Source organism: Ursus maritimus, unplaced genomic scaffold, assembly GCF_017311325.1.
Source record: "Ursus maritimus isolate PB19 unplaced genomic scaffold, ASM1731132v1 scaffold_8, whole genome shotgun sequence".
Taxonomy (NCBI): domain Eukaryota; kingdom Metazoa; phylum Chordata; class Mammalia; order Carnivora; family Ursidae; genus Ursus; species Ursus maritimus.
The window spans coordinates 25,580,167-25,604,422 of NW_024426996.1; the positions used below are offsets into that span (position 1 = coordinate 25,580,167).

At 38.4% G+C, this 24,256-nt stretch overlaps 1 protein-coding gene across 1 annotated transcript; it reads right to left on the minus strand.

The window, feature by feature from the left end:
• Positions 1–2,218: 2,218 nt before the first annotated feature.
• On the minus strand, positions 2,219–21,780 carry LOC103665304 (alpha fetoprotein). Its single transcript, XM_008693207.2, has 14 exons — positions 21,696–21,780; positions 20,789–20,840; positions 19,743–19,875; positions 17,463–17,674; positions 16,203–16,335; positions 15,183–15,280; positions 12,870–12,999; positions 10,716–10,930; positions 8,980–9,112; positions 8,365–8,462; positions 7,646–7,784; positions 4,990–5,213; positions 3,720–3,852; positions 2,219–2,263 (listed from the first exon to the last, which is right to left on the minus strand). The coding sequence occupies exons 1-14, from the start codon at positions 21,778–21,780 to the stop codon at positions 2,219–2,221; spliced, it is 1,830 nt and encodes a 609-aa protein (XP_008691429.1).
• Between the last annotated feature and the right edge of the window lie 2,476 nt (positions 21,781–24,256).

A 24,256-nucleotide genomic window follows, 5' to 3' on the forward strand; every position in this document is an offset into this window, starting at 1 on the left:
TTTTTGCACTACTTGCTGACCTTGCCCCTCTGCTTTCCCACCACACATACTCCCCATCCTCCGTATCTCATGAGTTATCTTCCTAAAAACTAACCATGGTGACTCTTCTCTGCTTAGAAATCACTTTTGTCCCCTGTTACTTATAAGATATCTACCAAACCCTTTGGAATAAAACTCATGAGAATCTTCTCAATCCTACAGTTTATGTATCTTGTTTCATCTTCTTTTTTTTATTTTTTATTTTTATTTTTTTAATAATATTTATTTTGTTATATTAGTCACCATACAGTACATCCCCAGTTCTTGATGCAATGTTCCATGATTCATTAGTTGCATATAACACCCAGTGCACCATGCAATACGTGCCCTCCTTACTACCCATCACCTGCCTATCCCAATTCCCCCACCCCCCTCCCCTCTGAAGCCCTCACTTTGTTTCCCAGAGTCCACAGTCTCTCATGGTTCATTCCCCCTTCTGTTTACCCCCCCTTCATTCCTCCCCTCCCTCTCCCACCGATCCTCCTATCTCTCATGTTCCATATATGAGTGAAACCATATGATAATTGTCTTTCTCTGCTTGACTTATTTCACTTAGCATAATCTCCTCCAGTCCCATCCATGTTGCTGCAAATGTTGAGAAATCGTTCTTTCTGATGGCTGAGTAATATTCCATTGTATATATGGCTTCATCTTCTGTACCTAAATCCTTCCTACCCACCCAGTACTGCCCTAAAACCATTCATCATGTTTTGTCACAGACTATGTTCTCCTCTTTAATGAATTGGACTTCTCTCTTATGTGAACTGATGAATGTCCACTCATCTTCTAAGGCTCTTCTTAAAAGTCTGTCTCTTTCAGTGTGAAGCTTTCTGCAGGAAGAATTGGTTTCATCTACCCATTGATTTGCTCCACAGTTTGTTGCCAACTCTATAGTGACCACAATCTTGTTGCATTGCTATTAGTTGCTTCCTTTTCTACTGGAGCACCTGGAGGACAGTGACCGCACCCAGAACGGGATCTGATACCCAGTGAGGGCTCAATAAATACTTATGAACTAAGAAAAATCAACTGCTAAATATATTAATAATATTTAATCAAAACAACTACAATAAACACTTACTTATATTTTTTAATTTCTGTGAATAGAGAACTGAACAAGATTGAGAAAAAAAGTAGATGTTAAATTTTGAGAAGTATCATTCTTGATGGATCCCATAAAAGCATAATAATTTATGCTTTCATCTCCAGGGTATCTGTTCGAATACATAAGTGGCCATGTAATGAACAGAGCCCCCTGGCATCACAGTGCTTCACTTGAACATCTGTTTAGTGCATCAAGGCATCTAGCCTGTAGGGTTGTAAATCCATCCCTGAGAGTGGCTTTAATCTCCTACAACAACCAAGACCCGATGTTTTTTTTTTTATCAGAATCTGCTTCAGACAATGGGATACATAACTATTTTTAAAGGTCATTTATAAACTTTCATAAATAAGCAGACTAGGAAAAAGAAAACATTTGGAGATACTTTATTTATAGGATAGAGAAATCTCACATTAAAGTCTTTATCATTTCATTAATTCACAGAAAGCACTATCTGTTACGATTAAAGAAAAGATTCACACCAAACCATAAAGACTTTGTCTTCTTTTCTTCCCCCTGCAATAAGAACAAAAATATATTAAGTAGTAATTCAATGAATGGGGGCAGAAGGTAACTGGTTCTAATATTTTACATCAGGGAAATACTAAATAGAAGGGAAGGTCTTCTGATGGCATTCTCTGAAACCGTAGAAAGAACCCGAGAGAATTTTGAAGTTGTTGAGTCACTGATTTGCCATGGTGGACACAACTTTGTTCCGGTGTTTTTAAAATAAACTTTTTGCTGAGTTGCATTTAGTTTTTAAGAAAAGAATTTAATGGGGGCACCTGGGTGCTCAGTTGGTTAAGCATCTGCCTTCTGCTCCAGTCATGATCCTGGAGTCCTGGGATCGAGTCCCAGATCGGGCTCCCTGCTCAGCAGGAAGCCTGCTTCTCCCTCTCCCTCTGCCTGCCACTCCCCCTGCTTGTGCTCTCTCTCTATCTATGTCAAATAAATAAAAATAAAATCTTAAAAAAAGTTTAATGGTAAGTCTTAGTACATATTTCACTATGGATCAATATTTTGGGAGAATGATCATTATATTTATCCTTGTCTGAATTTTTTGTTACCTGAAGTCATTTAAACTCCCAAAGCAGCACGAGTCTTTGCAATCAGTTTTGGACCCTGAAAATTAAAAACAATAGTCGTCAGATGAAGAGATGAATGACTGTGTCAGTAATACAGTTAGCTCTCCACTATCTAGGGGTGAACTCAAGCACATCTCTGATGCCAACAAGCCGGGACAATGGAAGTCAAAGAACAAAAAAATCACTCATACGTACAGTAGAGATAGTTTGTTCTTATGCCAATCTCCAAATTGTTGCCAAACGTCACCACACCCCTCACCTTCCTCCACAGGTCAGTCATAGAAATTGGAAGGTTTGCAGAGAAAGTACAGCCACTATGTGTTCATGGTCTCACGTCTAAATGAATGTCTTCTCTCATCAAGGGACATTTATCCTTTTGTATCATATTTATCAGAAATGGTTTACATCAAATCCATTTTTTTATATAATAATATTTTTTATTATGTTATGTCAGTCACCATACAGTACATCCTTAGTTTTTGATGTAAAGTTCGATGATTCATTAGTTGCGTATAACACCCAGTGCACCATGCAATACGTGCTCTCCTTACTACCCATCACCAGCCTATCCCATTCCCCCACCCCTCTCCCCTCTGAATCTATTTTATCAGTTTTATCTGAATTGGTTATCTGTGTTCCATCCTCTTCTACTAAAAACACAGACACATACTGGTAAGCGTACACTTGGCAAAAAGGCAGAATTATAGGATATCTTTTAAAATGATAATCATGCAGGGCACCCGGGTGGCTCAGTTGGTTAAGTGTCTGCTGTCCCAGCATCCTGGGATCAAGTCCTGCATCAGGCTCCCTGCTCAGCAGGCAGTCTGCTTCTCCCTCTTCCTCTGCCCCTCCCCCCACTTGTGTGTGCACACGTGCTCTCTCTCTCAAATAAATAAATAAAAACTTAATAAATAAATAAATAAATAAATAAATAAAATTATAATGATGCTATGTTCAAATATATTTAGTAACATAAACTAAAGACTTACTAAATGTAGCCAATTACAAATCCAGTTAAAATTGCTAAATAATAAGATTAAGATAATTCCTAATTACTGCTCTGGTGGAATAACAAGGCATGCACCTAAAGGAGTTCAAAAATATTTTTTATAAATATTCCCCCAATATCTTTTTTTCACAATTAATTTGCTATTAAATCCTTTCAATCCATTCAGCTGAATTGATCAGTTTTAGACCAGAAACTGTCTAAATAATCATCAATTAATTATATATTCACTTTATAGTTTTCTCTACCAGGAAATAAATCAAACTTACTAATTCTCTTAACATATTTGAAAATTATGCTTCTTCCTAATACTTAGAAAATTGGGATTATTTCTTAAATACCATAAAATCCTTCAATCTATTTCTAAATAAATTTAAATCTCTCTGGCATTATTTTCAAGTTATAGATTAGTGGAATATTCTTTTCATTATGCATTATAGAAAATGCCCTCCCAAGGATTTTGAATATGAAAATGAGCTGCAAATACCTCTTCCTCAAAGCAGGCTTCCTGCTCTTGGCCTTGGCAGCACTTTTCCAGTAGACCAGAGAAATCTGCAATGACAGCCTCAAGTTGTTCTTCTGTTATTTGTGGCTTTTGCTTCACAAGGTTAATGAGAAATCTATAAATTAAACAAAATAAAAGAGAAATCTGTTATGCAAAGTTACTTTTCTAAAGCTTTCCTAGTGGAGAATTTTTAGAGTCCTCGAAATCTTCTGCCCCCAAACCCAACTCCATCAACCCATCACCAGACTTACAACATATACTGTGTCCAATGCCTTCACCAGAAAGACTGAGTCTAGAAATCAGCAGGTGTTCCATTGGTCAGGATTTGTGCAGATTATAGATGAAACATGATTTTATAATTCCACCATACTTACATGTAGTAAGACATAGCCTTTTTCTTACTTGCCTAGAAAATCCTTTCCAATTCTCCACTCTAAATTACATCCTACCCATTCTCAAAGGCCCAGATTTCCAAACTCCTGTCGTCCATAAATATCACACACGTACCTGAGCATTGGCTCCCCCAATCACCTGCACTACTCATTTAGCAACACTTTCAGGTGGGAATTAATGTTGACTGGGGAATAGGGAAGACTTGTCAGAGGAGGCAGCATTCTTACTGTATCTTGGAACATGACACGGATTGTGACAGTGGAAAAGGGAAGAAGTTTTTCTGAAATGAAGGAAGACTATTTCCAAAACAAGTGAGTATGAAAATGCATGGGAATTTGGAGAACGTAAGTTCCATCGACTTGGATTACCATCACCGTTACAGAATGCCTCCCACAATGAACTGAAATGTGCATTCCATCTCATAACACCCATACTTCATGGTTGAATCAAATATTGTGGTTATTCTCTTCAAAAAGTAAACAGTGTGAAAAAAGATTCAATGGTGTTTTTCCAGTGTTTTGGAATGGAAGTACCCAAACTTACTGCAAAGACATATCCTGATTCTACCAAAATAGATTGCTCGCTTTCCCTCAGTCCCAACACATATCACAACAAGAGTTACGATGGAGACTATTTTTACAAACAAAAAAATTGTCTGCCCTTGAGAATTTTTCCAGGCCTATGTTCCAAGGAGGCTGTGAAGACTCTGAGACAAAACTATTTTAAAAGCCACTTTCTGTGCTTTGGGGCAATAATGTTCTCCTAATGAGCCCAAGATTGTTGGGTGTGTAAGGTAGAAATCTCAACTACTATTTCGTGTTGTTGGCCTTCTCCATGCTAACAAATGACCATTTCTTACTGTTGCTTCATTGTTTGCAGTGAGACACCCTGAGCTTGGCACAGATCCTTATGGAAGATGAACTTGTCAGCAGAGAAGGGTGAGGGGATGTATGTTTCATCCACCACTAAGCTGCTGAAACACGGCCTCCTGTTGGCGTATGAAGAAGTGCAGCACTGGCCAACACCGGGGTTGACAGGAGTCTCCTCATGCCTGATGCATAATTGTCCAATAATGAGATCAGCCTGCTTAGGAGAATGTGAAGAAAGAGAGCTAGGCAGTTCTGCATTAGCGACTAAGTTGATTCAGGTTTCCAGAGAATTGTTGCAAATTTTAATCCCCTGTAATTTATACTCTATATTACTGAAAAACGTGCTGCCTGTGTAGGGTCATGTGTTGCACATTGCGGATTCTTTTTTCCCCATTCGCTTGGGATAAACCTCCCCATTTAGTGGCAGGGATTCCACAGGTGATGTTGGAGAGAGTCCTTTCAGCTAGTTGTGTCAGCTATCGGAAATACGCTTCCACTTACACACCTACTTCCAAAGGGGGAGAAATTATCTGCCCTGACCTGGGAAATCAATACATGGCTTAAATGTTTCATGGATATCTAGCTGAATTTTCCATTTTATTTTTGGGATCCAGAGAATCACTTTCTGCAGGTGAGAATAGCACAAGCCTAACCTGTTCATATACGTACAGAAGTGCACACGTGCATGCATATGGCTAACATAGAACCTTAACTGAAGAGAGGTACGGCTGGGGGGTCTGGGGGGCTCCGTTGGTTAAGAAGCTGACTCCTGATTTTGGCTCAGGTCATGATCTCAGGTCATGGGATCACCCCACCTAGGCCTCTGTGCTCAGAGGGGAGTCTGCTGGAGATTTCTCTCTCCATCTCCCTCTGCACCTCCTCTTTCTCTCTCTCCCTTAAATAAATAAATCTTAAAAATAAAAAAGGAAAGGAATAAAGCCAAAGTGCACATGTGCGTGTGCGTGTGCGTGTGTGTGTGTCTTCTAGGGCTTTCCTAATGTAGAATCCTCCTACCTTCCACACTTGAGAGATATTTCTTAAATACCCAGCAATAACTTATAATAAGGGCCAACATGTTTTGTGTGCCTACTGTGTACCAGGCCAGTGCTGAACGAGTTACCAGGATTACCTCATTTAAGACAGTCATCCTGTGTGGGTGGTACAATTCTTATTCCCAAATGTCAGATGAAAAAGCTCAAGCCTAGAGATAGAACTTGCTTTCCAGAGTGACACTACTAACAAGTGCTGAAAGTGGGATGGCGATGCAGGCAGGAGGCTTCCAGAACATACACTTCTGATCTGTCACCACATCCTGGGTCCCTGCAGCCTCTCAACGTGTGGAATTCAATAAATGATAAAGATGATGCTGAGTCACAGGAATCCTTTCACTCTTAACTTTTGGTGGAAAATTCCAAGACATGAAGACTAGCTAGCAAACAAGTTCTCAGCATCAGAAAGAGGAAAAAGAGGAAAAGGGCAAAAATAAATGTGCAATTTTGTTCACAGTTGTGATTTTAAGGGAAAAAATAATGAAAGAAAATTCAGCGTGTAATCTTATGTATGGCACTAGTGACATTAGAAAGTAAAGATGACCGGCATTACTAACTAGAAAGTCATGTTATTAGTCAGAAGGACTTACCCTGTTCTATTGTCTTTACCTTGTTAAAGGGGGGAAAAGGTCCCTAATAAAATAAAAAGATTATACTACAAAAGGCAAACATATAAGGATGGCTGAAAATAAAATGACTAATATTCATCTCTCAGAAGTGAAGCTTTCTATTTTTTTAACTCAATTCACATTTTTTTCACTGTGTCCATTAGACTGAAGTCAATGCTCATGGGTGCACAGCAGAGTAACTGAGACACGTGGGTGAACTAGATGCAGGGGGATAATAGCACAGCAGCAGCGGAGCCTTGTCCACCAGCAGGGAAATTCTGAAGAAGGTATGGCCTTGGGTGCTGGAGCCTGGGCTCCGGAAAGAGGTGCATATGTGTTCAAATATCAGCCCCACCGTTTCCTTCCTGGGAGACATGGTCCTAACATAACTTCTTTGAGCCTCATTTCCTCTCTCTATAAAATGAAGACGGTAATGGGGCATTTCAAAAGGCAGTATTATAATCGTCAAATGAGATCATACGTTTTTTAAAAAGTGCAGTGTGGGTCTTTAGCATAACCCTGGAGAATTGCTATGTTGTTATTAGCGTGAAGTGATGGTCTCTATGTTGGTTTAGGAAAGGTGGCTGGTGCGATGCAGGGCCTCAAGGTGTAGGGGAGTTTGAAAAGGGCAAGGATCACTCCTTGGTTTTCTTTTTTCTTCTTCTTTTTTTTTTAACAGAAAAGTATTTGGTGAGCAAAAAGAAGAAATCATGAACTGAATGACGTGTTGGTTATCCTATCTTTCCCGTCCATAAAGCTTGCTCAGACAGTGGTGCGTACACCCCACCGGGGGCACTCCCACCGGCCATTCTAGAAGGACAGGAAGCCTGGCCACAAGCCAGCTGCTCAGAGCTGAGTTCATGCCCTCTCCAACTGTGATGAGTTGAGCAAGCCTAGTTAAGCCATCTCCACAGTGGTTTTTACCATTTCCCCTAAGTGGGAATCATGAGGCTATTTCAAGCCAAATGGGGCCGAAACAAAACACTCACCGCGCCCTCGCCACAGGCCAATTGTTTGTCCTCACTGAGTTGGCAACAAGTGGCTGCCGCGGTGGCCATTTTCCTGGTGAAGGCCATCAGCTCCGGGGGGGTCAGCTGGGGGGCCTTCTTTGTGTATGCAACGAGAAACCTGGAAGAAGCGTTTTTCACCAAATCCTGAGTCATTTGTGAGGTTTTGGACTCCTCGCTCCTTCTCAAAGACCCTCTTTTGGTATGAGAGGCCATGAGGTCAGCTCATTGTTTTATCCACATGGTACTGGGGCCGCCATTTGAGAGGTACTTACTCTAACACCCGCCCCCTGTACTTCCATCCTACCGACATACCACAATGGGAAACAAGCTCCGGATGGTAGGCGGACTTCTATTCCCAACCTCAAAGCTTCACTGATTTTAATTTTGATCTATTCCGTGTTGCAGTGATAACAGACTGCAGCAGAGTTAAGTATCTTTTCTGCGAAATCTGAACGATTTGGGGAAGCCAAAGCCAGCACCAAAGATCAGACTTTTACAAGTCATTCTTCTTCCTCCCTACAAGAGGGAAATGGGGATGCCCACGTTCTCCCAAGGGAAACTGGGTGATCCAATTACACTGATTTCCAATCTGAAATACGGGCTGAAAGTAGAGTAGTTTTGGGTGACTAATTTAGGTTGATATTTCCCTCACCAGTTCATCATTTTTAACCACTAAAAATACTGTTAAAAAAACATACGCATTTTGTAAGTAATATTCTCCTAGTTTCTGGAAGAGGCCACAGCTTCGCTTTGCCAATGCTTGGCTTTCTTGGATGTATTGCTCTAATTCTTCTTCCTGAAAATATAAGCATTATTACATACGTTTTTCCTCTTCCTGGCCACAAAACTTGGTATGTAAATTGATCAATAATATATTATTCTATTATGAGATTAATCTTAGCAAAAACAGCTTTAGAGGTTTTTTTAATACTAAAGATAGTAAACTATGAATTGTGAGAATTAAAGCAAATGGACTTTGGGGAGATTAAAACTTTGTGAATCACACAGAATTCAATCTTTGGATAAAGGATTACAGTTCTTTCTGTACAAATTCCTGCTTTTCCGGAACTGTTCAACAGTGAATACTATATTCATTCTGTGTGTCAAGGAACTTTTGGTTAACATTTTTACCTCTAAAGTAGGCCACTAGTTGTTGACTACTAGTTAATTAATACTTAATATCTGGACGACTACTCAACAGATATAACTAGCTAGCTACTAGTTAATAACTAGATGCTTTCAAACAAACAGAATTTTTAATGGATAATCTCTATACAGTTTTTCAGACTCTCCCTAAAGCTAGAGCAATTTACCCCTTTATCCTGGCATTCAAGAGGGTTTTCAGACTGGGAGCACTTCTCCAATAATTCCTGGTATCCTTTAGCGACTCTTAGAACAACTGGGACAGCAAGTTTCGTATGTCTTCTCGAATATTCATAAGTAAATCTGAAATATGTGTGAAAAAATATCATGTTATTGGAATTAAGAGACAATTTATTCCCATGTTATATGGCACACAGAAGTTAAAATTCAAATACATAAACTTGGAAATCAAATTATGACTTAAACTATATGCATGGTAAAACCATTAATACAAATAACAATCCCTGCAATTGTTCTAAAATGGTATTTTGTTTTCTTCTGAACTCTTCACCTGGGTTTTTCAATTATGAGCTTTACAGTCATTCATTCAACAAATGTTTCTCCAGTGTCTACTCTATGCAAGCATTTCTCTAAGCAGTAAGGATTCAATAATGTATAAGATAAAATGCCTGACCTCTCAAAAGCATACTTTATAGGGAGACAGGATTGAATAAACAAGAAATAGGTCCTCGAATTCAGGTGGTGATAAATCAGGGAAGAGAAATGAAGGAAGATACAATAGAAGGGGAAAAGTGACTCCCGATTGACAGCATTGGTTAAGAGATGTCTCTTTGGGCCATTCCTTCAGAACAGAACTGGGGTGAAGGAAGCTACATAAGGACCTGGGGGAAGTTCATTCTCAGCTGAGAAAATTTCTACTGCGAAGAGCCTGAGTGAAGAACTGTTTCCGTTAAACAATTAGCGTTGGACGTGTGGGTGGTCGGTTTAAAGATAATTCTAGGATTTACTAATTGTATTTCCAAGTTATAGAAGCAAGTCGTATTTAGTTCTGCCACCAATAAATAAAACGCAGATTTCCTCAACCTGGAGTTTGTTCTTATGTGCGGAATTTTATTTAGCAGTGCAAACAAGGTGTGGATGTCCAGTCCGAAAGGAGCGATAGAGTGATATCCTTAGGGACTATTAAAAAGAAAATTGGGCCATTATTTTCATTCTCACATTAGAAGCAGACTCTGAAATTTATAAAGACCTTTGGAGTTCATTAAGCATAATATCCTAAGAGTTGCACAAATCCCTCCTCTGATCCTGTCCATAGATACACACTGTACAATAAAGGACAATGTATTAACCTTACTGCCTGCTTCCCTTAAAGGCAAATAGAATGAGAACATGTCCTATCAATTATATTGATATAATTAACTACTATACTGCAAGTGTCTCAACATACGGTTTTCTTACAAAAATAATACATACATTAAATAAAGAGCAAATAAACTGTTCTAATAAAAGCCCTTCTATCTATCAGTGTGTTACACTTTGAGGGAAAGTTCTTAAAACAGGTACAATGAAAAGCACGTTCTTAACCATGAGCCCTTCTTATCACAAAATATTTATATCTTATTTGGAAGCTGAGTGGTGGTCTTCCTATGAGTAATCCATACAAAGATGACATGACAAGCCTTCTGATTCCAGAGACATTGATACAAAATAAAATATAACTTCAGCTAATAACAGCAACAGTGAAAGTCTCATCAGTATAAGATAGATCCCATTTCCTTATCCCCTACTTACCTGCTTAAATATATTTTGGCTCAGAACATTCTAACATCACCCTCGCATACTGAGCTCAAAAACCGAAGCCATCATTCCCCATTTCAGCCACACAAAGCTGGCAGCTACATCCTAATCTATACTTACGTGAACAAACATTTAGAGAGTATGTTACCTTGCCATGAAAAGATCCTTTTCCCTTGAAGAAAATTGGTTGAAATCTCTCTCTCCTAAAAACCTATTTAGATTTGGAGATAAGCCTTCAGGTCTGTCATCATTTTCGGCATGAATTATGCATTGACCAAGTTCAAGTATGGGCAATTTGCAGCATTCTGCTATTTTGCTTGACAGAATATCTTGTTGAGAACATATGTAGGACATAATTTTTTCCTGTAATAGGAAAAATGAGGTATAAATTTTAAAGGTTTATTCTTTAATGCAGGACCTCAGGGCCAGTTCTAGGAAGGGAGGGAGGGAGGGAGGATACAAGGATGGGAGGGGGGATAGAAGGGAGAGCAGGGAAGAGAAGGGAGGAAGGAAGGGAGAGGTGAGAGGAAAGAAATAGGGAGGAGTAGAAAGAAGGCATTTTACCCTGTCTCCCCTCTTTGTGCTTTCTCCCTAGTTTGCCTTTCCTCACTCCTTTCCACCTAGCCCTGTTTTTTCAATTCTTCTTTTCATAGTTGTCAGCTAAAACCTATTTTATTGTATTAGGAAGATTTTTAAAACAAGAGAGAAATATACTCTTCAAATTAAATGACATGCGCATTGGCATATATCTTTCCATTACTTTTGCAATTTGCTACTGGACAACGTTTGCTGCTGATGTCCTAATATGGAGAGCTGACTTTCTGCTCCGTTTCAACAGAACAATCTGCAGTGACCCACTATGACCTCCAGAGGGCAGGCTATAGATAATGAAATGGCAACTCATCTAAATGGGCAGAATGAAGCAGAGTTTACACATCTCTGTCAGGGGACTAAAAATTCTATGCATTCTCAATAGGGACAATTAGAAAGCATTGCCATTAAAATCAATTTACATACCATACTGAAATTAATTTTTCCGTTTTAAAGGAAAAAGGGTGGTTATGAGCTCCAAAAATGGAAAAATAACTTTTTAAGTTCCTATAGAAATTAGTAAAACTGTCAATTAAAACCAAGAAAACTAACTTCAAAGAAAAGCAAAATAGTTATTATTATGGTCCCTACTATGCAAGTAAAAACTTCTAAAAGGGAAAAATAAATGAAATCAGAAATCTGTGTTTGGGATCTTCCCCACTCCTCACGCCAGGATCTCTGTGGTCAGAGACCATCCCCCTCAGGCCTCGACAGCCTCAGCTTCTGGCTGCTTTCCAGGACTCTTTTAGCCAAACTGTGGAGGGACTGGCTGAAATAAGCATTTTATCCTCACATTCCACCTTTTGGAAACCATGTCCAAGCCCAGATTTTTGAGCCATTTGAATATCTAAGAACAATGATTTTAACCCTTCCTGGAGAAGAAGGTGTCTTACCAGGGACCTGGGAGGGAGTGATTTGGGGATAGACAGGCCTCTTGTACAGTATCTAAGAAGCCTAAGGTCGGCCCAAAATAGACGAATGCCACGCTGCTTAAATGGTGACTATGGCATGCTTGAGGATTCTGTGTTGGGGGGTTTTGGGTTTTGGTTTTTAATTCTCCTAGAGCCATCTCTCCACACGTCTCTTTGGCATGGTTAGCTTTGTACCTTGTAGAACAGTTTCTTGTGTTATTTTTGTTGTGTCTTGGGCTATTTTGTTGTATTCCTATAATAGATATATCTATATGATAGCTATAATAGAGCCCCTTCCTTGTGCCAGGCATCTTGCTGTCAGCCTGTGGAGACAACAGTCAACAGGAGACAGTCCCTACACATCTCATCTCTATCAGACTCTAAATTCCCTGAGCTTAGCTTGTGCCTTCATAGCAAGTATCCTTCACAACAGCTAGCACACAGAGTGTATTCAATATATAGTTGTCAAATGAAATCATAAATGGATGGTAAAACAAATTTGTTCAAAGTAAAGAGCCTGTCCCCCTGCCCACCCCCCACCCCCGATCCTATGTGGAGTTTACAATCTCCTTCAGAAGAAAGAAAGAATGGGCACTGGTCTCACCAGAGGAGAGCATCCCTTAAGTGAAAGGCAGGACCGACAGAGGACGGTTTCAGTTTCACTATCAAGAAGTCTGGGCCTCTCCTCAGCCAGCTAGTTACCCTACCCTGTGACCAACTCAGACAGCCTTCTGCCATTTCGAATGAGAGCGAAGGAAAGAAAAGGAAGTGGACTTATCTCAGAAGGTAAGGCTCTTTACCCCATCTTGCAGACACTCCAACACGTTTCCTCTGCAACATTCCTCATGGATATGGGCCACATCCAGGACCAGTTTCTGAATTTCAGTAAAATTAGCTTTGGAAAACTTTTGACTCAGTTTGGTAACCGTTCTAAAGGAAGGAAGGAAATAGAAGTCAATCCTGGTTATCTACCAACATTAAATAATACTTGGAATATTCGTGTAGTTGTTGCTCCCAAGAGAGAGAACTGAAGTGCTCTTGCTGTCTCAAAAGAAAAGGGAAAGCATTCTAAGTCTTGTCAACTCCAGCCCAATCTTTCAAGGCAACGGATCTCTAAATTGACCTGTCCCCACAAGTAATTTGGACATGATTTATTTGTCTGCAAAACCTTTCCTGTGAATTGGGATGAAATCTATCTTTTCGCTGCTCATCCATGACGCTGGGTGTTTGGAATCACCATAGCAGTAGGCAGAAAAAGATTAAAAGGACACATAATTAAGAAATAGAAAATTTCATGAGAATAGTAATCATTTTTTACTTGGGAGGGAAAAAAAACACATGTGGGAATACAGGAAGGGGTGTATATTTGCAAATCAATGAAGTGAGACCAGAGAGTAGAGCAGAGTAAACATCCATATGTGTCAGCACGCCAAGCCACGTAGTGTGGCCAAAAAAGAGACGTAAGAAGGAAAAAGTCTTGTAACTTCTACATGTTTCCGTAAATTTTAAGAGATGTCTAGATGAAGCCTCTATTCCCTACAGCAACTGGTGTTGTCGCTGCTTCTGATAAGGGTAGATTTTCTTTATGAATTTATAACACTTAAGTGTAATCGTTTATGGATAGCAAATGATAAATATAGTCATTATAATAATATTTTAATTTATATTTTGTTAGTAAGACAAACTGAAAGCAATTCATGAATCAATCTAAGTTTCTAATAGAGTTGGAAGGTAGTGAAAGCAACATCTGACCTATTCCAAGAAAAAAATGTCACTCAGTCTTGTAACTAACTCCATGACTACAAACCGTAACCTAGATCTCCACTGTGTACAATATGTTTCAGTGTGTAATTTAACAAGCAAACAAATAAACCGTGAATGCAAGTACTTAATACTCTTCAATAACATCTCAGATATTTTCCTCTACTAGAAATGTCTCATCATAAAAGTTGAAGAGCACTTTAAGCCAGTTGCGTAGTTTAAAATGTTCTAGTAGCCACATTAAAAGGTAAAAAGGAGAAAGTTAGATCCATCTTAATATTTTTGACCCCAAAATATCAAATATAATACCATTTAAACATATGATTTCATTCCTATATGAAATCCAAAAAATAAATGAATAGACAAACAGAAAACAGAATCAGGCCTATAAATACGGAGAGCAAACTGATGGTTGCCAGAGAAAAGGGGTAGGAGCATGAGCAACATGGCTGAAGGGGAGTGGGAGATACAGGCTTCCACTTAGGGAATGAATAAGTCACGGGCATAAAGAGCACGGCATGGGGAGTATAGTCAATGATACGGCAACAGCGTTGCGCTGACGGATGGTAGCAACGTTGGTGGTGAGCACAGCCTAAGGTACAGAGAAGCTGAGTCACTACGTTGTGCACCTGAAACTAGTATAACGTTGTGTGTCAACTCTACGTGAATTAGAAAATTCTTTAAAAAATTATCTCAAGATGCAATGAACATAAAACCCTATTAAGAAGATATCACACGTTCTCTTTTTCATACGACGTCTGTAAAATCTGGTATGTCTTTTCCACCTGGAGCACAGTTCCTCATTCACATCAGCCAGACCTCAAATGCTCAGGAGCCGCGTACGGCTAGCGGCAGCCCGGCCCTGCAGCGCAGCCTCAACCCTCGGTCCTTCTGATTCTGATATTTGATGTCAAAACCTCAACTGTCAGGATACAGTTAATTCACTGACCTAGCAGACAAATAGGTGTAAGGAAAATGAATCCTTATCAGGACCTAGAAAACTGGGCTCTGCTCACTCGCAGTGTCGTCTCCGGGTCTCAGTGTATTCACATGTAAAAATGAAGAGGTTGAACTAAATGATTAAATGTTGGGGGTTTTTTGTATTCGTCTTTATCCCAACAACAAAGATAGAATATGAGACAGAGGTAAATTAAGTAGGCTTTAAAAAGTGTGAAGCGGCGGACTATCAGTTCGCTTCCTTCCAATTCTGAGATTTCATGATCCTAATCGCATTAGCTCTCATCAAGGACCCTTCCTTCTCTACAGCAGTGACAAGGAGAAAAATGAGCTCCAACGGCACAATGGTAGTTGCGCAGATCTCACCTTCTTCCCCAGATACAGCTTAAACTTACATGGCTCGGAAGGTTCGGGGTCCAAAATTTTTCATTACTGCACATATATGTTGATTTACTAAACTGCTGTCTCTTAATTCTTTTGTAATCAATGCTGTCTAGATACAGAAGAAACAAGGTGTCAGGAAAGGATGTATTTTTCCTTTACAGGAGCTAATAATTAGAAAAACAACCAATACGGGTAAAACAGCAAACCATAAAAAATTTTACTACTATTATAAATGCGATACACTTTTATGGAACTTTATTCATTCTTTGTTTCTTTTAGGTTGGTTTGTATACATAGAAGCCAGACAGATTTATTTACAATACCCTAAAACAAGACCATTATAACTTTCTTACTTGGGATAATGAATAAACAACTGCACTTTTAAACAAAATGAAACCTGACAATTTCTTAAACGTTTGCTCTGTCACAAAAAAAAAAAAAAAAAAAAAAAAAAAAAGTCACAGCCTGACATTCTGGGAATAGTCACAATTCTTAGGAGGTTTTTCTTGTAGGACTTCTGGTGGCAAGTGGTTAATTGTGGATGTTATTCTAGCTCTCCAATCCTAAGAAAGCTACTCACTTCTCTAAACCTAAGCTTCCTTTTGTTAGATAATGATGTTTACACCTCAAATTTGTTCTAAGGATCAAAAGAAATAACGAGCATAACATATTTGTCATAGTTGTCTTTTTTCTCTCTCTCCTTCTGTGCCTCCTTTTCTCCTCCTGCCCCTTCTACCCCATCTTCTTTCACCTCCTATTCTTCTCTTTTATTTATCATATCACCCATACCCCTGTCTTCTTTTATCCCCCCCCAAGCTCACATCCTTAGTCTTATAATAATTACTGGCCCAAGGAATGAATACAAAACAGCAAGTCCAGCTGTGTTAGCCCCAAGACCATCAGACTTTTGAAATATCTCAATTCTGAACATGGTATTCTGCATGCAAAGCAGATTCCCATTTTTAACTTTGGTTTTAATGAGTCTTAGCCAGATTAAAGTATTGGTTCAGATATCTGTACAAATAGAATACCTTTGTTTGGAAGCATTCGACTGCATTTTCAGCTTTGCAGCAAGGTGGAATTATTTTGCCATAGTGGGCAGCCAAAGAAAGAATCGTGGGTGCGTACAGAAAGGGGTGCCTTCTTGCTATCTCGTAGATGTACCTGTGAAATGAAAAGATGCTGTAAGATTCGCAAACATATAAAAACAAGACTGCTACTAGAACTGGACTCTGGAATTTGCTTAAAGAATCAGGAAACAGTCATATTGTTTTCCACGTGCTGAGAAAAGTTTTACTTACTACAGATCCCCAGGGCGAGAAACAATCTGACCACCAATACCATGTTTTATCATGAGAACCAAACAGGCAGAAATGCTGAATATGATTCTTATCAAGGTGTCCTTTTCAATAAGCACACTCAGACATGTTTGGGGGGGTCAGTAAATCCAGACCTCCCCTCAGTCAGACAGAAAGGTGGAGTCCTTTTTTCCTCATTAGTACAGAATGGACTCATCCTCCTTGACAGTGTCCATAGCAGAGATGGTCTAAGGGCAGGCTCTGTATTTCTCTGGTTCAGGGGTGCAAGACAGCAGCGTGCAAGACAGACGTGATGGAGAGCTAGATATTGTATTCCCCTAGAGAGAAGCTGAGTTCAAGGCCCTGCTTGGGAATATACTAGCACTGTGCCCTCAGCCCTCAGTGTGAATTATCTTAATCTTCTAAATTTCAGTTTCCTCATCTGCAAAATGGGAAGAAGAAGAACGAAGGGAAAGAGGACAGGAGACTTCAAAGGGAGGTCACAAGCATTAATCCGATCAGATGTGCCAAGAACACAGGGTCCTACAACATCTTAAGTGCTTGGTAATTGCTAGTCATGCTTATGTACCTTAAGCCTTCCTGGAGCTCTAAAATTTATTTCGACAATTTGGTGAGCATGAAACACCAAATATTTGGCTCCAGAAGGAATCGCTTTGTGTGGTACTAAAATATTCTTGGGCGAGCTAAAATGGAGAGATTCAAGGGGGTTGGGGGGAAGGTCTATCTCAAGAGACTAAGGGAACACGTGGTGGGTCTGGTGTGTGGTCTGTGCCACATCTATCAAGCATGCTGTGGAAACACAATTCCCTTAAAATAGCTCACCTAATTTCCCAGGGCAGGACCTCGGCAGGTGCAACATGACTGCCACTTCTCCATGTTTTAGAGAAGCTCCTAAAATTGCAGAAATACTAGATTCTGCTTGATACTGCTCTCCTTCAGGAGTTTTAATGTACGTTTAAATTGGATCTTTACCTGTTCATGAACATATCCCTGTTTTCCTCATATGCTCTACAACTGGTGACAGGTTCTGGAACTTGGAAGGGTGGGATGGTTGCTGGAGCAGCCTTTTTGTGTCCTAGTAAACAGTTGTGTCTTTCCTCTTCACTTTGGCTGCAGCAATCAGAAAGTCCATACTTTTCGAAAATTTCCTTCTCCTGGCAAATTTCTTCCAGAAAAGCAGATAGCTATAAGAAAGATTTGGGGTTTTTGTTGTTGTTGTTGTTTGTTTTTTTAGATTTATGTATTTGAGAGAGAGAGTGAACCAAAGAGAGAGAGCACGATTGGGGGAAGGACCCAAGGGAGAGGGAGAAGCAGACTCCCCACTGAACAGGGAGCCTGATGTAGGGCTCGATCCTGGGACTCTGGGATCATGACCTGACCCCAAGCCAGATGCTTAGCTGACTGAGCCACCCAGGTGCCCAAAGGTTTGTTTTTAATGAAAGACAACTTAGTTTACTTTGAAATTCTGTAAAACACATGAGAAGTTTTCTAATATCCAAAATCAGAACTACAGATTAAAAAGCAGTTCCCTAAACAAATCCCAATATATTTAATTTCAGCCTGATGAGACCTTTCTTTCAAGCCTTTTGGGAAATGGAATTTTAGTTTCCAACGTTGAGAAATACACAAGACTATTAGACAAAATTACTTTATCCTAAAAGGTAGAAGACCAAGCAATATATTATTTCCTCAAAAAATATTTGAAATATTTTATTTTTCCCTTTTATATTATCAGCAGTTTGGCTCCATGATGTCTATAAGCTTTTTTTTAAAAAAATATGTAAACCACTTTTTTGGTTTGTTGCCTTAATTTTACCAAAATTAAATAATGATACCAATAGTCTAAAAAAAATGCCTCTGAGAAATACATGTCTCATTCTTCTCAGGAAATTTTTATTTAGCTTTTATAACTGCTAAAATTTAGGGAGCCCTAGAATTTTAAGTAAGATTTCCAATTTCTAATCCACATAAAAATCATACCTTTAAGTTTACAATGATAACTCATCAACCTATAACATTACCATGAACCTCTCGCTGGACATAAATTTGCAAGATGGAATGTATTTTTGCTTCATTTATACATGTTTCTAGATTAGCAAGACAAGCCAAAAATAAAGATGCAAAAAAGGGAGTTTTATTGAATCATTAATTTCAGAGTTGGAAAGTATTTTATGTCTTTAAAAGGACATCTCCTCTGCAATATTCAAGATATATCGACTTTTGGCCATTCATCAATCCCACCATGACGATTCCCACCAAAGAAGATTCTCTGGGCCTTTTGCTCCATAATTGGATAGCTCTAATCATTACAAAGTTCCTCGGGTTTTTTTTTCCATTGAGATAAAATAAACAATAATAACTATGATTTATTGATCTTCTACATTAAGATATACTAAAAGAAACTATTCGTTGTTTAACTGAAGTTCAAATTTAAGTTAGCTTCATGTTTTGTTATTGCTCGTTTGCTAATTCTCGCAAGCCTCCCTAAGTGCTATACTCCTCACATTCACTATAGTGTAGAGGGTAATGAAGCCACTGGGGGGCACTTTGGGAGCCTGATGGCCTAGTTTAAATCCTTATTCTGGGCTCCCTTAAAAAACTTACTTAACCTCTCTGTGCCTCAGCTTCCTCAACTGGAAGAATAGCATTTCTCTTTTAGGATTATTGTAAAGATTTAATAAATTGATATTTGCGGGCAAAGCGGATATTCTACGAGTGGGCCCAGCTGGGGTCTCTTGGCTCGCTGGACTTCCAACGGATTCATCAGTGCTATGCTCTAGGTCATAAAATATTTTTATTATGAACGGGTATGTAACACTCCCTAGAATAATGCCTGTCACATTGTGTGATTAATAAAAAGTAACTTCTATTACTATTATTATATCTATTTTTATGACAACCCTGGAATGGAAGCTATTATTATTCCTTATTTTATATGGATAAGGCAACTAAATCTCAGAGAGGTTAAGTAACATGTTCATGGTCACCCAGATACTCAAATTTCAGAACCTTAGCTCTTAGTCACCAGGCTTATATTGCCTCTTTACAACAGGCACCCACTCTCTTCTGCCCTCTTCAACAATTCAGAGTTAATCTGATTTTCATGCAACAGCTCTTCAAATATTTAAATGTATTTCTCATGCCACAACCATGTCTGCTCTTCTGCCTGCTTAACTTTGGTCAATAATCACAGTGGGATTTTATTATTATTATTATTATTATTATTATTATTTTTAATTATTATTTACTCACCTGGTTTTCTAAACACCCTGCAGGCTGCTCACTGCCAGAGGATTTCTCAATTACAGTCAGTATATCTTTCACCATTTTGCTTACTTCTTTGTAAGTGGCTTCTTGAACAAACTGAGCAAAAAATATGGTAGCTCTGAAACAAAAATACGTATGAATGCTTAAGGAACAGACATGTCAAGCTGTTTTTTCTCAAGTGCAGTTTTTGTTTGTTTTGGTTTTCTGTTGTGTTTAGGGGGTAACTTTTGCTAAAAATTTATGTTAAATTAGGTTTTAGCCAACCAGAAAGGTCAATCTTCTTGCCCCCTTCCCCCCAAAATATACATATCTCTATTAAAAAGTCAAAGTGGATTTCCCATAAGAGTGGTTCCTGCTTTTGTGGTCACCTACCCAGTGCAGTGCACCCATAACTGAGGGCATCTGTATTCTATAGTTCCTTTTAAATTTAAGCGAAGAATTGGTCATTAGACCTCTGCCTGTTTCTACTCCCAGTGTGATCAAGATCTGATCCAAGACAAAGTTCATGGATTGACCCAAAAATTGTCTTAACAGGTTTCTGGGTGCAAGTAGTAGCAATAACATACTACTTTAAATTCCTTATTAGAAACTTCAGGAGTGTGGGATGGTCAGCACTCAAAAGAAAAACACACTCTCTACAAATAACAGAAATTAGAATATTTCACCTCCTATTATCTGCTACTAGGATTTGCATAGTATTCAGAACAGATAATATTGTAATATCCTATTGGTATTGATGTGGGAAATTCCTACATTTAGGTGGTGGTTACCACTGATCTGATACAAATCATGAGTTTCTAAAACCTGATTTGGTTTTTCCCATGGAATTTCAGGGAATCTAGAGGTTAATACCTAAGACATGGGCCAACAGTTCAACCTCTTCCATATCAATTTGATATTCAAAATAAGGAACGTCTTCAATTTGCTTTTGTATTTTTCAGAACGCATAGGGCTATCTGGCTTCATTTAATTACCTCACTAAAATTATCATTACTTCATATTTGAAGTACATTTATATGAGAAAAACTTACAGGTCAGCTAAATTCATCTCTGCAGAACATTGGGAAGAATCCAAGATGGAAGCTGAAAAGCAGAATAAACTCCATGAGAAATGGCGTTTTCAACCACAACCAGGAAAATGATTGTTGTCACACAGAAATGTTTGTGTTGGAGTTAGAACTATGCGATTTTAGAACAATTTAGAACTGTACAATTTTGTTTTTAAGCTAGAACTATTCAATTTTAGAACCATACAACTGAGAAAACATTAGGGAGCATCTATCCAAACACCTTAATTTTGTACTTGAGAAACAAGGAGACTAAGGAATCGCTAAGTTAACGAGAATAATTTATGGTAGAGCTAGCACTAAAATCCAACTGTTTGCTTTCCTCCTATACTATGGTGTTCTAATTGGCTTGGAAATCAATGGATTAAAAATACTACTTCAGTCCTCCTTTGAACATGATTACACCACAGTTCGCTTGCCTATTTATATACCAGTCACACCGTTTCTTCTTTAGTCAAATAATGGTCCATTTTTCTGAAGTAGAGAATAAAGACGTTACTTATTTTACCAGTCTGAGGGGGTTTTATATGTGAAGGAACTAGGATTATAGCCTCATATATAGAGATAGATAGACATATAATATAGATATATATATTTCAAAGTTAATATGTATACCAATTAAATAAATAATGTACAAAACATTAATTCAATGTGGACTATGTAAGCCATTCATAGATAATGTCAAGCACCGCCTTGATTTTGTAAACCTCTTGTAAAGTCATAAGTTTATCATTCATTTAGAGATATTCACCATTAAATATTTTTCCTCCGTGTGGAACAGTAAGTATAAATAAATCAGGACAAATGAATAAATGCAAATTTAAGAACTTTGATATAGAGAAAGACAAAAAAGAAAACACCAAAATCTTACCTATTCCATATGCATTTCTATGCATTGTTCTGGATTCAGAAAAATTTAGTAGGAAAATTAAAGAAATTGATACCACCCACTTCATGGTTGCTATTTTGTTGTTGGCAATGATGGGGGGAGAATATTGAAAATCATGCTGTAATTCTTTTATACCCTTCTCAAGCAATGCCTGTTAATTAGTAATCTTTTGTTAGTGTATGGGGATATCCGTTACTTTATTTCCTTAGGTTGCAAATGGGACAACTTGTCGATAATTAACAGCACAGGGATTACTTGCATTTTATGTTCAAGGACACAGGGGAAAAACCTGCAAATTCATCCCATTTTGCAAATATAACAAATACTCTTCTCAATCTACAGCGTGCTTGAAGAAATATTTCTTCCTGAATTGCACAATAATTAATTCCTTTAAAATTAAAACGTTAATGGAGCCATAAAGATAAAGACTCCAGACTTCCTATGAAATTCAACTAAATGCATTCATTCATTTAAAAAATATTAATTGAATGTCTATCATATGCCAGGCACTGGACACCATATTTGACTAACTCAGAATTCATTGAAGAATACATTGCTTGATTATTATGCTGTTTAGCTCAAAAATCCTTTCACCTGATTTTATGTCAATAAGGTCCATTTATAAGTATTTCGTATACTGTGTATGACTTAACAGAAAACTTTGAGCACACACTCCAATGAACCAAGCCCTATAATAATTTTATTTGTTACAAAATAATTTTGCATGTATGTCAAACTGAAGTGGATCAGTTGCACTGTTCATTCAGCAGCTCCAGATGATTATGTTAATACTAAGGAGCACTTACAAAAGCCACCTGATTCTAGGAGCTGTTCCCCTCTTATCTGCCCTGTCTGTCGGGGCTCTCCATCTTAGCTGCACGTTGAAATCACTGGAGGAACTTTTATTTTATTTAATTTATTTTATTTTTTATTTTATTAAATAATTTTTTATTGTGTTATGTTAGTCACCATACAGTACATCATTAGTTTTTGATATAGTGTTCCATGGTTCATTGTTTGCGTATAACACCCAGTGCTCCATGCAATACGTGCCCTCCTTAATACCCGTCACCAGCCTATCCCAATCTCCCACCCCCCTCCCCTCTGAAGCCCTCAGTTTGTTTCCCAGAGTCCATAGTCTCTCGTGGTTCATTCCCCCTTCTGTTTACCCCCCCTTCACTCTTCCCTTCCTTCTCCTACCGATCTTCCTGCTATTTCTTATGTTCCATAAATGAGTGAAACCATATGATAATTGTCTTTCTCTGCTTGACTTATTTCACTTAGCATAATCTCCTTCAGTCTCGTCCATGTTGCTGCAAATGTTGTGTAATCGTTCTTTTTGATGGCTGAGTAATATTCCATTGTATATATGGACCACATCTTCTTCTTTTTTTTTTTTTTTTAGATTTTATTTATTTATTTGACAGAGAGAGAGAGAAACAGCCAGCGAGAGAGGGAACACAGGTAGGGGGAGTGGGAGAGGAAGAAGCAGGCTCCCAGCAGAGGAGCCTGATGTGGGGCTTGATCCCAGAACGCCAGGATCACGCCCTGAGCGGAATGCAGACGCTTAACAACTGAGCCACCCAGGCACCCCTGGACCACATCTTCTTAATCCAGTCATCTGTTGAAGGGCATCTCAGCTCCTTCCACGATTTAGCTATTGTGGACATTGCTGCTATGAACATTGGGGTGCATGTGGCCCTTCTCTTCACTACGTCTGGAGGAACTTTTAAAATCCCATTGCCTACACTGCACCCCGTACCAATTAAATCAGAACCTTTGGAGGTGAGACTTATGCATTAGTATTTTCTAAAACTTCACAGATTATTCATTCTTCCAAAGTGAAATTAAAAAAATAATAATGAACTACAGGCAAAAATAAATAATATGATGCATTCAATGAGTACAGTAATATGCAGCCATCAAAGTAATTTTGTGGAAGAATATTTAATGATATGGAAATAGGCTCATATATGACACTTAGTAAAAAATAGGGAAAAAGATATCAAATAATCCCATTTTTTTAAAAATTCTCCTATCCTTCCCCCTGCTCCAGAAAAAAAACGTATAGAAGACAGGACTAGTGGATCACAAAGTTTCAACACTGGTTTTCTCTAAATGGTAGAATTACAAGTGAATTTCTCTTCCTCACTCTTTCTCTCTTTCAAAACTCGGTCAATGAGAAGTTGATTATATAATTTAAAAATAAAGTTTAAAAAATTGAATGTATTTTTAAGAAATAAATTATATTGCATAAGGCAAAGAAAGACAAATACCATATGATTTTACTCATATGTGGGATTTAAGAAACAAAACAAACAAGCAAAGGGAAAAGAAGAGAGAAAGAGGCAAACCAAGAAACTGACCCTTACCTACAGAGAACAGACTGATGGTCACCTGAGGAGAGGTGGGTGGGGGGTTGGGTGAAATAGGTGATGGGGATTAAGGAGCGCCCTTGGTGTGATGAGCACTGGGTGATGTATGAAAGTGTTGAATCTCTATATTGTAGACCTGAAACTAATATTATGCTGTTATGTTAATTA

Coding starts and splice junctions, on each gene's coding strand:
- LOC103665304 (XM_008693207.2), bottom strand. CDS start 21,780: ATGAAGTGGGTGGTATCAATTTCTTTAATTTTCCTACTAAATTTTTCT. Junction 20,841..21,695: donor TAGAAATGCATATGGAATAG/GTAAGATTTTGG, acceptor TCTGCTTTTCAG/CTTCCATCTTGGATTCTTCC. Junction 9,113..10,715: donor AAGGATCTTTTCATGGCAAG/GTAACATACTCT, acceptor CACATATTTCAG/ATTTACTTATGAATATTCGA.